General features: G+C 49.9%; 1 protein-coding gene across 1 annotated transcript; it reads left to right on the top strand.

The window, feature by feature from the left end:
* Positions 1-340: 340 nt before the first annotated feature.
* Positions 341-11,600, top strand: tbkbp1 (TBK1 binding protein 1). Its single transcript, XM_037278178.1, has 11 exons — positions 341-630; positions 4,149-4,406; positions 6,331-6,456; positions 6,884-6,988; positions 7,059-7,206; positions 7,278-7,480; positions 7,716-7,777; positions 8,610-8,725; positions 8,892-9,634; positions 9,913-10,074; positions 11,167-11,600. Exons 2-10 carry the CDS (start codon positions 4,158-4,160, stop codon positions 10,039-10,041), a joined length of 1,881 nt encoding a protein of 626 aa, XP_037134073.1. The 5' UTR covers positions 341-630; positions 4,149-4,157; the 3' UTR covers positions 10,042-10,074; positions 11,167-11,600.
* The last annotated feature ends 4,064 nt before the right edge of the window (positions 11,601-15,664 follow it).

Raw genomic sequence — 15,664 nt, forward strand, 5'->3', positions numbered from 1 at the left:
CTGGCTGGCTTGCCTGCTTGCTTTTCCCCCAAAATAAAACCAACAAGTCCAAAAGGAGTAGCTGACAGAACACTCAGTCTGCCATTTTGGTTCGATGCTGCCATTTTAGGGTCATTGTGGTCATTTCCCTTGTTTTGAAAATTCAACCCTTAAAGTCAATTTTACTATACAACATGAAACGTGGTCGGGATGACAATCACAAAAAAAGTCCCGACAATCTATGCCCCATCTGAGTTGACATCATTACTTTTGTGCAGACTGCATAATAATATTATAATGAAATACGTCCTTCGTCATTCTTAATGAATGTGGCGTCATCACCAGCAAGAGAGACTGACGCTGCTATTCGGGCGACATCATCAGCATCATCAGCATCCTCCTCCTCCTCCTCCTCATCCTCATCCTCATCCACAGAGCGCGATGTGAGGCTGAGTCGCGCCGCACACGAGCGACTACAGGCGGCGTGCTTGTGCTTGGCTCTACGGTCGCTTCCATTCTGCCACTCCGGAGAGCGAAGAGGAGAAAGAGGAGGAGGAGGAAAGAGCGCCTTTTCTCGCGCCTACGTGCCCGCTTGGCGCACGCCGCACCCGGCCATGGCCCTGACAGCGGATCGGTCCGCGACATCAGAGCGTGAGTTCAAATTGCATCCCGTATCTTTGCTCGTGGACGCGCAGCCATGTTGGCTTGCTGTTGCAATATATACACTCGTGCACACACGCACGCGCGCAGACAGCGTCATGTCCCGGTACAAAACGTTCCAGTGTGTATTTTTTTCTACGTGCTTTTGGAACATGGTTACAATATGAGAAGCACAAGCAGGCAGGATGATATGAGGAGGATGGAGAGGAGCACTCTGCAAAAGTATAGCCCACGTTAGGCACTGGAGTAGTTGCAAAAGGCGCTCAAAACAGTCTTGAACGTCACAAAGTTGAGTACAAATATGAACTTTGCAAGCATGAAAGCTGACAAAAGATAAAACAAACAAAACTCAACTCAGCATCTGAGCAAATCATAGAAAACCCCGAAAAGTGGTCAAGGACGCCCTCTAGTGGTTAGGAGAAGAATAGCAAGGCCATCTGAGCAATCTTTTTTTTTTTTTTTTAAATCAGTGTTGTCATCGCAGAGGATTTGACAGCTTTTATTTTGAGCCTCTTAATGCCATCTGAACATTTACGTGTGCGAGTCTGTGCGGTGTTGACGCAATCAGGGTGAGAAAATGGCTATCTAAGCAGCAGATGTGTCGACTCTGTGGAATGAAGCTAAATCATACCCCAGCTGTCAACTAGCAGGCCTTGTTCTTGTTGCTCAGGTGCATTTCCAGTTTTTTTTTATGCAGCCCCGCCGGGCAGGGGCCTTGCAACTCTGAATGTTACTACGATAGCAAGCGCTAACAACGCTAAACATGTAGCAACGACTTTTGCAAAGACTTTTTTTGGGAGTGACTCCAGCGCTCGGCGGAGCCACGGGGCTGAGCTTTGACACAACATACGAGATCATTTATCTCACTCTGCAGCATCATCACCTCTGGGCACACGACACACGCTCGCTCTCACACATACAGCACACACGCATGCGCAGAGGAAGTCAGGTTGGTTGTTTAATTTCACACTTAAAGGCCCAAATGATTATTTTCGGTGTCGTTGGTTTTTATGTGACGTGCAGCCCAGACAGTGGCAGTCAGGCGGCTTGTGTTGTGCAAAGAAAGTGCTGACGCAGGCGTCCAAAAGCGACTCTTTGATGATTTGTGGAAACAACACCTCCGCCGTTGGCAGCTCGAGTGGGAAGACGCTCGCGTGCATACTTTGGATTCGCCGCCGCCGCCTTTTCACAAGGGCAGAGCCGTCGAGGAACGGATAGCATGTCTACCATGCCATTATTTGTCCAGATGTTCGATCAATGCATGACGAGCTCTAATCTGATCTCCACCAAGTCTCATCCGATTTTCCGAGAGCGAATTTCCAGGAGAGAGGATGCCGGCGGGCCGTCTGAAAGCCTCCGCTGACACCTTTATGAGTTACCACCGAGCCGAGGCGCTCGGGCGGTGCAACCTCCCGTCACCATGGCGACCCGGAAAGAGGACAAAGTAGGCAATTGAGCGGGCGGGAGGAAGGAGGAGGCGAGACAAAGGAAAGCCAGAGGAGGCAAGGCCATTGCTCAGGCAGCAAAGAAACTCCCGAAGGCCGAACGAGACGTTGGAATGCAATGACTTGGACGGACGCGTCACATGACCACCAAATGTGTAAAGTGTTATGTTGGATATAACTTTGGACGCTGGAGCCAACAAAAATATCTTCCCCCTGTGGTGCTCCCGTTTTGCTTTCTACTATTGGTAGTCTACTTCCAGAAAATCCGCCCATGCTCAGCAGGGATCTGCTCAGTCTTTTTTTTTTCTTCTGCTTTGCAAAAAAATATGCAGGTAACCCACTTGCCTGTCGCCGCTTGCCGGGCTGCCCGCATTCCCCAATGGAGCGCCTAAAAATATCTACTCGCGCTTCCCAGTCGGTCCCAGCAACGTTTCGTTACGTTATTGTGGCTGGCTGGAATGAAAATGCGGGAAGTAGAGACAGAGTGTGCTGATGGTCCAGTCTAACATCTGGATAAAGTTCAGTAAGTTGCAAGAGAATCGTGATGACACCGTCTAATATCCGGAATGAAATCAAGCGGACATCACCATCCAGCCGATGTCGCCGCTCCTTCAAGCATTACCCTGTCACGTCATTAGCGCTTTGACTGCTCACGCCATCTCGTGATAAAGACACAGCGGGCCCGGTGAAAAAAAAAAAGACAGCCGGGTTGCCGTGGTTACCACAATAATAGCAAGTGACACCGAGAACAATCGACAGTCTAAAATCCATTTTTACTTCTGCATTTTTTTCGAGTCAATACACTCACAGGTCAGATTCCCCTCCTCCCCCTAGAGACCACCTTCTGCGATCACCCCCCACTCCCCCCTCCCATCCACCTCTCTGTGCAGCGTAGAGGCACAACGAAAGCGCCCTTGGACAAGGACGCCCGCAAAGGCACACGTGCAACCTCAACACACACACGCGAGCAATCTGCATTCAAAGCTGTGACTTCCTCCAAGTTGAACATCAGCGGCATCTGCTCACAACCATGCCTAATGCATGAACGACATAGTACATACATACATAAAGCGTGTGTGCGGGGGCGTGTGCGGAGGCGCCTGCTTACGTGCGAAAACGTGTCACAAGGAACACAAGAGTGCAGTCAGTGTGAATTTGCTTCTGAGGAGAACTTTCACGCACGCACACGTCAGCCGCTTGCTTTTGCGATTGGCTGGCGACCAATCCAGGGTGCAGCCCGGCTTGCCGGGACAGGGCACGAGCGTCGTCTAAAACGAACAGATCATGGAAGGGATTCCATTTGTGTGCCCGCAAGCCATGAAACAACATTTGACGGATTCACTTAATAAGGTCAGAGAGGCGCTGCGTATGGATCTGCTGGATTGGATTAGCACATCGATACTGGAGCCTCCGTGTTCCAAATATACACACCCGGTCAAATATTTGGCAAACAAAGAACGTCTGGAGCGATTTATCTCATTATACAAACAACGATTCTGATGAAGAACGAATAGTCGTCAAGGGTCATTCGGCTAGGTCGCATCCAGTGAATACGACGTTTCTGAGTTACGCCACATCGGCCGGCATGAGTTCGCTGCGAGGTGGGCCCGAGGGGGGGGGGGGGGGGGGGGCGCAGATGGCCTGATGCCGCACCGGCGTGGAGGACGCAGCAGATGAAAATAGCTCCGGGGGCGACGGCTGACTCACGGCGCTAAGTGGCTGCAGCAGCGGGAAGTCACTGGCACTACGTGACCAGCCAGCCACTCTCAGTGTTGTCATCACAGGTGTTTCTCCTCATCGGACCAATCCTCTTTTATCTCATTTACATATTAGCAGTGGTTCGGTCGGTCTACTTACAAAACTGATTTCGCGATCGGCCTGTTCCCCACAAATACTCGACATGGTCAAGAGTCTATCGAGTCCGTCCTGCCAAATTTAGTAGGCCTAGATGTGCTTGTGTCTCCTTTGAAAGCAAATTGGTTCATATTTAATGAGAGTGTGTGTGTGTGTGTGTGTGTGTGTGTGTGTGTGTGTGTGTGTGTGTGTGTGTGTGTGTGTGTTCAGGTTGAGGACATGCAGTCTCTGTTCGGCGGCGGCGAGCTGGGCCTGCTGGGCGGGGCCGGCAACAGCGGCGGCGCCGGCCTGAAGGAAGACGGCTGCGGCGGTGTGGGATGGCGCTCGCCACCCCTCAGCTCCGACAACGTCTACTCACCCTCACACTTTGCCCTGATCGCCGCCTACCAGGACATCAAGAGCCGGCTCGGCGGCCTAGAGCGCGAGAACAGCAGCATCAAGAGGAAGCTGAAGCTCTACGAGATTAAGGTGAACGCACTACTTCCTGTTTGGCTTTGTGTTGGCAAGCAAAAAATAATTGTTTACTCTTATTAGGTCGATTATTTTTAAATTGACCTTCCACGGAAAGGTCAATAGATTTCCAAGGAAACCTATGTAGATTGACGGTGGCCCAATATGCTGCTGCCCTCTAGTGACTGGGCGTCTGACTCATACCTCAAATTATGAGTTGTAATTCAAGACAAAAAGCATTTTCGTCACCTCGTTTGCATCCTGATGGAGTAAATCTCTATATTTTGGCCGAATGACCCATCACGCTCTCTCCACTTGTAGGCGGAAAAAAAACATTACAAGCGAAAACGAGCCACGAGGTCGACACATGACTCAGAGCAGATGGAAGACGCTCAACTTTGTGACTCATCACAACTTCTCTTCACACCCTCCGAAAACATATTTGGCCGGGAACAAACTATGGGCCTTTTGAAAAGAAAGAAATAGTGTTGATGAGCAAATGGTATCCCACCCACCAGACGCTGACTACATTTTCAGTCTGCAGGTTATTGGCTCCATTTCAATGCAATTGAATTCAATTGAAATGTTGCAACTTCAGCACCGGACAGCGCCGCGGCTTCACCGAGGGTTTCGCTTTCACTAAGTGAGATGAGCCCCGTGCATGTGGGCGGTTGCCATAGCAACGCCGTCTCAATCTATCACCGCGCGCACGACGTCGTGGTCATCGTAGCCTAAGATGCCCTCGTAAACAAAAATGGCGTCTTCGTGGAGGACTTCTTAGAAAAACACCTTTGTTCATTTCCACACTCCGAATCGAAAACGGGCCTCCCTGTTTTCTTTTAACGTTCTGCCAGCTTTCTTTGCTCCCTCCTACGCTATTCCATTACGCTCGCTCCCCCCCCCCCGGAATTGCTGCACGCCAAGCCGCAAGCAAAAACTGCCATTGACTCACAGTCAGTCCAGGGGGGGGTACGCCGCCTCCGGCCCAAAGTCAGGTTCTAAAGAAATACTACAAAAAAAAAAACAATGAGTGGGTTTTCAGTCAGTTTTCCTCAAGACTCAGATCCACCTACTGGGAGAAAGGGGATTTTTTTTTTTTGTTTACTCCCTCGACAAGAGCGCCACGCGTAATCCTGTTACCAAGTGTGCTCAAAGCCCACAGAGACTGATGCGCATTTAGGGGGGTGGGATGACGCTTGGAGTGTACCTAAAGCCCCCCCCCCCCCCCCCCAAAAAAGAACATTTCGAGCTCAAGCAGTACTTTCTTTTTCTCAGAGTTGAGCGTTTTGCTAGTGTCGCTCCCGGGAGGCCCTCGGTGCCTTTCGCTGTTTAACTGAGCAAAGACAGTTTGGCTAAATGGAAAAAGGTAGTTAAACTCAGTCCTCGTGCAGCCGTCGCAGAAAGGAAATAAAATTTAAAAAAAAAACGCCCAAAGCTGACGGAAGGCATTCTAAATGCAAATGCGCTCGTTTATGTTGCTTACATAACACGTCGCTCATGTCGGCAACGAGCCCCCACTTTAACTCTCCGGATGCACTCATGTTGCAAACAGAATTCATCCATTAACTCAACATGCATACTTTAGTTCTTTCTTTTTTTTTTTAACACACTGGATTCATCAGAAAATATTCAGCATAGGAATGAGCTGCTCAGTTTGAAGTTGAAATGATTTGAATGGATAATAAAATCCTATAAATAGGAGGTAAAAAAAAAAAGTCGTAGTTATCCTCAGTTTAACAATATTTTTTTTACTCTCTAAAGAAAATGTTGCCGTTGCAACACGTGTAAGACGTGGTTTTTTTTCACCCCCGAGCTCCGTCAATGGAGCTCGCAGTCACAGCGTGTGAAGTCACACTTGAAATAAATAAAATACATCCAAATAAATCAGCCATCCGTTTTGGATTCGGCGCGTCCTAACACATTTCCTGCTGTGTGTTTTCAGTTCCCTATGATCAGCGAGTTTGCCGAAGACGCCAATTCGTACTGCTCCTTTGAGAGCAAAGAGACGGCGTTGCTGCACTCGGAGAACGACAATCTGCAGCAGAGGGTCAACATCCTCACGCATGAGGTGGGAATGCAAGTTTGAAATTGGAATAAAAAAAGAACCATGAATGAGCCAGGCAAGGGTCAGTTTGTTATATACGTAGAGAAAATTGTAATTGCCTATAAATGCCAAAAGATGGCGTTAAAGTACGTAAAAAAATAATAAACAAAGCTACGGCCTGATAAAATAGTCCCACAAGTCTGTTGTAGTTTCAAGTCTCCTAATGAGGGCGCGCTGCAAACAAGGCAAAGCGTCCTGGGACGCCTTTAAGTCTTGAATCTGATGAACATGTTGGAGCTGCTGCCTGCATGTCCTAAAAGGACTCTTGCGTAACATCTCCCTCGCTGCATTGTTGGCCTGTTTTCCCCCCCCCCCTTTTCTTCTTCTTGGTGGAGAAGTTAGACAAAGTGGAGTAAAAGTGTGCCGTTCCGTCTCGTCTTTGCCCTCGCAGTTGCAGAAGAGGAAGGAGCGCGAGGAGCAGCTGGAGGATGTGATTCAAGCCTATGAGAAGATCCACATGGAGAAGAGCAACCTCCAGAGGGACCTGGACAAGATGGTCTCGGCCCGCTTGTGTCTGCGGCATGGCGGCGTTGTCGGCTGTGATCATGTGACCTTTATGCTTGCAGACGGGTTTGGTGGAGAAGCACGTGGAGCGCATCCTGGGCCTGGAGGCGGTGCTCCGGCAACGAGACAATTCTGTGCATAAGCTCAACTTGCAGCTGCACAGCAAAGACATGCAGTACCTGCAGCTGCATGCAGGGCCCGACGCGCACAGTGAGTGCGAGAGCTCGCCGACACACACACACATACATTTGTTCATCTCGTTTTTGCGAACGTCGGTGCAGTGCTGGACTGCCCAGCCATGACGCTGCAGAGCTCGCGCAGCCTGGACACGCTGTCCGACCTGAAGGTGCAGCGGCTGGAGGCCGAGCTGGAGGGGGCGCGGCACGAGGTGCAGGGGGCGTGCCAGCGAGAGGAGGAGCTCAAGGCGCAGTGTCAGCGCCTCAAGGAGGACGTGAGGCAGCTTCAGGGCGGCCAACGGGACAGGGTGAGCGACAGCGCGTTTTTAGCTAGCTTCAGGAAGATGCTAAAAATAGAGCAGCTAATATGAGTGCTGTACTGATGAGCCAAGAGAGGATGGACGGTTTTATACTGCCCCCAGGTGGGTGAGATGGTCACACCAGTTGGAGCGTCATATTTCGTATGCTTCCCAGAATCAATCCATTCATAGAAATAGATTCCTCACGCTTTCGTGCGGCTGATTTCACGCTCTACTTTGGCAGGAGATGTCGTCGCCGTGCAAGCAGTGCGACGTGGAGTGGATCAAGAAGGTGGGAGATGAGCAGTAAGTCAGGGAGGGAGGGGCTGAGAGGGGGTGCAAAGATGGCCCGAGACAAAAAGTCATACGTGTCGCAGTCATTTCACGATTGACTGGAAAATCGAAACAAAGATGAAATTGAAAGAGAAACAAGAGACAGAATCGACCGCAGCCCACTTGAGGTGGGAAAAGCCAACAAAGGGGAGAAGAATAAAAGTAAAGGGTGAGCGTGTGTGTGCCACTCGTCTTTCCGCTGTGGCTTGGTTTTACTCACTGCTTTCACATCCTCCCACTGAGAGCTCCCCTCGAAGCCTTCTTGTAATTTGGAGCATTTAGTGTAAACGGCACAACTCTTCACTCAGAAGATATTTCAGCATTTTTATGAGCAAATGGGAATTGCGGAGAAAAAGTAATATATTGGACATTTTGCCGTGGAAACAGAACTTGCACATCAGACTTATTTAAGCTATTTTAAACATTTGTCTGTATCTTGTAAATATAATTTTTAACACCATTTTTCACTTCCTGCAGGTGTCCCTGAATTTATGTCTAAAACTAACATTTCTTTTTTTCAGGTGTCTCAATACTTTTGTCGCATTTCCTTTGCATTCCAGTAATATTTCCAGACAACAAAAACAATCACCTAATCGCAGTTCTTGAACTCTTATTGTAATGTTTTAAGATGCCACAAGATGGCGCCAAAATCAGAGGAGCTACGTTTAGCCTAGATTCGAAACGGATATTAAGGAGAGTCTTCACCCCGCGTGCATGTACACTACCGATGCATCTTGCAAAATCATCTTTAAGGCAAATGAGGTCACGAACGAGAAGAGGCCCATACGTGCGTCTCCGTTTCTAGGGTCAACCTGGCGCTGGCCTACACGGAGCTGACGGAGGAGCTGAGCCGCCTGCGAGCGCTGAGCTCCAAGCAGATGGAGATCCTGAGGAAAGCCTCGCAAGAGCAACACAGTCCGGGTGAGTCGTCCGCAGAGACACGACAGGATGCATCCATTTTGACACCTCCGCCTTTCTGATGCCACACAACTTGTTTTCTTTTTCAAGACAGGAAACTTGTCAGATATCGAAATTCTCAATCGCATTTGAAAAACTGATGCAATTTGTGTTAACGGTGTGCTTGCAGTCCAGCTGCACTCTCCCATCCACCACCAGCGCCACTCGCCCGGATCGCAGCGCCACTCGCCCATCTCTCAGCGCCACTCGCCGGTGGCGCCGCAGCCGCCCGCGCACCACTCGCCCATCCAGCAGCGGCGCTCGCCCGTGCTACAGCGCCTCTCGCCCGACACGCACCGCCGCTCGCCTCTGCTAGACGTGGGCGAGGCGGGCCCGGCCTCGTACTCGTGCCGCCCGGCCAGCCAGCACCTCCGCGCCAGCTTCCAGGGCCGCCGCAGCTACTCGGAAGTGACCGACCCATCGGCCTACCAGTGCCCGCCGCGCTTCTCCCTGGACCCCGTGTCCACGCTGCCTAAGCCCCGCCCCTTCATGGAGGCCTACTCCAAGCAGACGTCCCAGCACTCGCAGCACAGAGGGGCGCCGTCGCCCCACCAGGGTGGCGGCGGAGGAGACCACCCCAGGGAGATGCCCTTTCCCCTGCGCTTTGAGCCGCCGCCACCGCCCTCCGCGCAGGCCGCGCCGCCGCCCCCACCACCGCAGTCCTCCGAAGATGAGGAGGAGTGGACCTGCCCGCATCCCATCAGCCCGCCCAGGACGCTGGGCGTGCTCCCCGCTGCCGTGCCCGGAGGCCCTATGAGGGGTTCGGCGCCCTGCTCGGCCTTCCCTGCCCCTCGGTGCCCCAACGCCCCGGGCTGCCACCCCCAGCCCGGCTACATATCGGCCGAGCACGCTCAGTCGTGGCCCTCCATCAATGTGAGTGTTGAGCCTTGTTAGCGTGTTGCTAATTGAGATGACATGAAAGACATACAAAAGAGGTTTTATAGACACCTCGGTTGACGCTAACGTTACCTCTGGCGTTTTGCTTAACGTGGGCTCATATAGAGCGTGAGTAAGTCGACATTATCGACTCGTTGGGTCTATTTCACACGAGCCCGAGCGGTCGCGGCGACTCATACGAGAGCGAACGAGATGCGTAAAGACGGCCGGCCACCGCGACGGGCGTCTAACCGGCCACCTGTGTCACTCGGCAGCTCTGGATGGAGACGGAGGAGAGCGAGGTGCGGAGCTGCCCGCTGTGCCAGCTGATGTTCCCCGTCGGTTACCCTGACGACGCCCTCATCAAGCACATTGACTCCCACCTAGAGAACAGCAAGATCTGATCGCCATGGCGACCGGAGGACCAATGTGAGAGGGTAGCAGGGATTTTCTTTTATTTTTATTCATTTATTCTAAATAATGAAGTGGTGTTGGAAATTTTTCAGACAGTAAATTTCCATGGAAATTTAAACTGAGGATTCTTGAAATTTTCCAAAGTGGAAACTTTCTATGGGAATAAACTGGAAATTTTGTGTAGTTTTATGAAATTTTATTTTTAGGATTTTGCGCCCCCTTGTGGAGATTAGTTTTTTTTCAGCCGAGAGTCAGCCGTAAATTTGGTAAATTTATTCGTATGAATTTCCATTAATTTCCATGGGAAGTTTCCAATCCTACAATCAAGCAAAATGGCCGCTTCTTTTTTTTTTTTTCCTGGTGCACGGCTCCATCTTTTGGATTTGTGAGTCCCATCCCGTGCTTTTTCTTGGGCTTTTTTGCTGGAGGTCCAAGTGGCTCTGCATGTTGGTGTCACCGTCACAGTCCGAGCTTTAAAGACGATCCGTACAGCATGAAATATGAACATTTGTACTCATGTTATACCTTTTACGCTTGCGGCCTATTTTTTTTCTTTTTTAAGTATCTTAGCACTTTATGCTAGCTTTTAGCCTCTGCCGTGTGTCTGTCTCCAGGCCCCTAATATACATTATAATATAATTTATATTGTAAATCAGTCAAGGCAGAAAACAAACACAATTTATATTTTTGCATCACGTTTGAGCCTGGTGGAAACTCACACTGTACAGAAAAACACAGACGAGGTGCACTGGGTGTCTGCCTAAAATAATAAATAAATAGAACAACACGATGTCGGCCAGACCGCCCGTCTCAACAACAAACAGCAAAAAAAAAAAATAACCAGGAAAAAAAAATGTCTGAGGAGGAACTCCTTCTTGATCTGCTGGCGAACTTTGATAAGACAAACGTTCACACTGATGTCAGCTCATCTGAGGTTTTATCACTCACATGAGCACGTCCGGCCTTTTTTTTTGTGTGTGTGTTTTCGTCACAACGCCGTGTCAGCAAAAAATGATTACAGAGGTTTAGTAACGCGTACTGGCGTGAAGATCCCAAAGTAACCAATTGACATTCCTGCACTTTCTGCTGTTTGAAAAGATTTTTTTTTTTGAAAGGACTACTTTGTTGCCATGCGCGTCGCAGACTGATGACATCACAACTGATGATACGAGCAGAAGATTTGAGTCCCGATGTTGTCATACTGGCGTAAAAACATTAAAATTGTTATTCATGATTTAATAATTGGGAAAAAAAACACGCTGATAAACTACAAATAAGCATCTTCCACCCAAAATCTTTTTTTTTTTTTCTTTTCTCACGTTGACTCAGGAGAACTATAACAAGAATGCCAAGCAGAGGAACAATTCATGCTTGTCCACCATGTTTGCCCCACTCAGGAGACAAAAAGGCTTTTACTGATTGTGATGTTGTTTTGCAACACGACACAATGCTGCCAGTGGAGACGTAACGAGACATCTCGATGTCACCTTTTTTTTTTTTTCCTGTATCTGTAAATAGTCCAACCAAATAAACTTGCACTGAAACTCGCTTCCTTGTCTTAATTTAATTTCAATTGAAAAAAACTTCACAAGTTTCTACTTCACATTTTCACACAATTGATGTATTTGGGAATAAGTGAATATAAAAAGTCTACACACCCCTGTCCAAAGGCCAGAGGCTCGCAAATCTAAAGTGGGATTGTTGCTTTTTGGTGCATATTTCCGTCAAGTGCTCAACGACCACACACACAACTCTGGATGCATTTTTCTCGCACTAAATTTGGTTTACACATTTTAAAAAGGCGGGCCGCTAACCTCAGGAAGAGTACAAAATGATCAAGATTACTGCACCACAAAACCACACGGGAGGATGTTGACCTGCAAGCATGGAAACGTTCCATCAGCTGAACACTACACCCACGACGCACTACACACATAGGTCAAAGGTCACATTTGATTTTGAAGACAGAAGAGCGAGCATGTTTGCATGTTAAAAGTGTTCCTCCGCCCACTAGGTGGCCACATAAACCACATCAACCGCACACAAGTGCTGTGCTGTCAAGATACTTAAAAATAAATTAAAAAAAAAACCTTTTTGAGAATCAGGGTAAAGGAAATATTACATAAATTCATTTAAAAGAAAACTAATAAATTTTAATAAAGCTAATGTATATTTTTTTTAAATCAGTGAACATTAACAGGCGTATCCAATTTCATTTACAGACCAGAAAAGAAGATCAGAGCAGAGATTCGAACCCTTAACCTCAGAGCTGAGAAGCAAACGTGGTCAGCGATCAAACATCGGAAGTGAACGTGACATTTTCCGTTGATACATGAGCGGTGAGGCGCTGTAGCGGTGGCAACGTGTTCATTATGTCAGCTGGCACAAGGCCCGGATGCCCGATCGAAGGGCCAACCAGAGAAGGCCATGTCAAGGAAACACGCAACGCAAACAAAACCAACAATAGTCTTAATGGTGCCATCATACTGCACACATGCACATGTTCTGACATCATGTGGTTGTGGTAGTGGGGGGGGGGGGGGTTCAATGGCATCAGGCAGAGGCGGTGAACTGTATTTGAACCCGTGACCTACGTAAGGAACCCGTATTGATGACTGGCAGCATGTTTGCTCGCATGGCCTGCGGGGATGGAGGGGGGCACCACGTGGGAGGGAGGGGTGGCCGCCCAAGAGGAGACGACGACGTTTAAGTCTCTGGGTTAGCCAGCTAAGCTACATTATACCTATTGGGGTTAAACCGATTAATCGACGAAGCAACGATTAATTGTTTTTAAAATAATGTCATCGCTGTATGTTTTTACAGTATAATAGTGGAGAAGTAAGAAGTAGATGTATGAAAGGTGGATATGACCGCAAAGACAGTCAATAAAAAGTGGCGGCGGGGCGTCACTCCCACACCTTTGATGCAAAGCTCGCGTGGCAGGTACTCAATCTGTCAAATGGAGCGTTGGCGCCCTGAGGTAGTCGCAAGGAACACGCACAAAGGTTTTGTGAGCATGGAAGGGCAGCGGAAAAATTCTTGCTGGGCTTGATATGGGCTGAGCCAATACGGCGACGGCTGTCAGTCTCCACACAAAGAGCTCCACGGCCGTCATCATTAGCCGCCTGGCAGCGGGCGCCGGGGCCTTCTCGTTTCTTCCTCGCAGGCGGCGGTATCACAGCTCCGATCTGTCACCCCGCGCCCGCCTTAATGTGTGAAAGCAAGACGTGTTGCGCCTATTAGCACGTCTTGGCCAGGCTGGCACGCTGATCCCCGGTCCCCGGGGACCCCGGCAATATGGTGCCGCATGGTGACCGCCCGCCAGCCCCGGCCGCCGCTGTCACAACACATCACGCCTCCCCGCCCGCCTTTCTGTCACAAGCGACGGCCCGGGGGGCGGCCTCCACGGTGCGAAACTTTTACATGGATGCCAGGGAAGCCAAATCATTTGGGATTTGACCAACAGGAAGTGAGGGCAGAGGTCAAGTTGGATGACATATGCTAGCTAGCTAACCAAGGATAAGCCAAGACGTCCTGTTTGTCAGCCAACACATCATTTCATAGAATATACCAGATAGCTTTAGATTCCAACATGTCGCCACAAATGCCACAAAGCTTACGCCAGGCACAAAAGGTCATGTTCATGCGCTGCTGTCTGAAAAGTCCAAAGGTCCGAGCCCGAAGCCACAGTGACACCGTGGCTCTGGGCGCTCGCCGGCCATCACCGCTGATCCTCTGTGCCAGGGCCACAACGCTGCCCGCCGGGCACATGGCGGCACCGTGGCGGACGGCGGGCAGGTTCTGACCTGAAATTAAACAAAAAGTCTTCACGCCAGAGGTGACGCCTGGACAGTAACGGATATGTAGTCACTGTGCAAGCAAGCGAGGTCAACGCAGGGATGAAACAGGGCGAGAGGAGGCGGGCAAGGGTGGGGGGGGGCACGACTTCATGTGATCTGTCGCAGCTCCACGGCCGAGTGACCATGCGCGTATTAACACTGACGGGAGCGAGAAGTGACACATGCCGGCCTTCGGGGGCCCTGACTATACGCCGCAAACGTCCACGTGCCATCACACGCCAAATCCGACTCACACCTGCACCGTTAGTATTATTAGAAACAACCGGTAGCAGGAACAAACAAAGTAACCTTGCTACTGTATTGCAGTAGATTTTTCAGATAACTAATATTGTGCTGGACACAGCAGTAAAATTAGACACGCACAAGGAGAAGACAAGAGGCTCTAGAATTGAGCCTTGGGTCACTCCGCCTAAGAAGAGCAATGCTGGTATATCTCTTGGCATTAAAAAACACATTTTCCGTCTTGTACAAGCGCAACAAGCGGGCACATTTTGGTCCCGGCGACGGATGAAAGGTGTCAGAAAAAGATGCCCGAGCAGATTGACGTCACTCTGAGCAGCGGAGGGCACGCGGCGGTCACTGGGGGGCAAGGAGGCGGTCAACGGGGGCTGCAACAACATCCCGAGGAGGATGAGAGGGGAGGCGAGGATGGTGAGGAGGGGGTGATGGTGTTGATGGTGTGGAAGAGGGCAGGGCAGGGCTGAGGTGGGGCGGGGCGGGGGGGATTCGTAGCTGGGGCCACGCCGCCGTCATGTCAGATGGTGTCAGGGGCAATCAACGTTACTTGTAATTTTCTGAACAATTAGAGTGCTTATATTGAGAACGCTCACCAGCTGACAAACACTGGCTCAAGGACTTCCTCACAGCTAACAGACACATGTGAGAACACACACACATGCATGAAGCTACACACTCGCACAAACACGTATGCATTTGAAAGAATGCTCACTGCTCACTTTTATCTTGGAAGACACAATCTACATAAGCAACATTTTATTTTTTTCAGGAGTGTGTGAGAGGTAATGTCTCTGGCAGGCCCTAATATGGATGTGTGTGTCAAGCTTTAACACGTTGAGTGCGTTTCAGGCTCTAACACGCTCTTCTGCTCCTCGCAGGACTTTTCACAAAGCTTCAACATCTCACACAATACGCACACACACACACACACACACACACATGTCCCCGTGACGCCTGTAGTTGCCGTGACATCCACGCAAGCGAGTCTCTGCCCACATCCTGTCCGCTCGCATCGACTGGTCGCTCGTCATGGGCCGACTCCCGTCTCCACCTCGCCCGGACAGGAAGCACGTTAGGACCGGCAAACCCGGGACGAGACACAAATGAGGACAAGCCGAACGTGACTTCATATTGCTGGCTCCACCCACAAGGCTTACCGGCTTTTTTGTTACGTCTATTATTATTCATTTTTTAACTGCGTTCTGAGTTGAACAATTGCTGTTTACATGGATGAGAGGATGATAAAGTTGGAGGCTCAACAACACAAAGATCATCAGCCCCTCCGTCACGCATGTATAAATACAACCCCTGACCCCGGGGGCTCAATTCAAACCAGCAAGACTCCGACCCCCCCCCCTCTTTGTGCTCCTTGTCCAGATCCTTCACACAGGCCTCCTCCAATCACCTCCTCCTCCTCTCGTTGTCTAATTAGGATCTCGGGCCTCATTGGGGCCGCCGCCCTTGGCGTCTGAGGGCACCATGGCTGATTCCATCTGACGTAACAAGTCAATGCCAC

Source organism: Syngnathus acus, chromosome 19 (assembly GCF_901709675.1).
Source record: "Syngnathus acus chromosome 19, fSynAcu1.2, whole genome shotgun sequence".
In the NCBI taxonomy this organism is placed as follows: domain Eukaryota; kingdom Metazoa; phylum Chordata; class Actinopteri; order Syngnathiformes; family Syngnathidae; genus Syngnathus; species Syngnathus acus.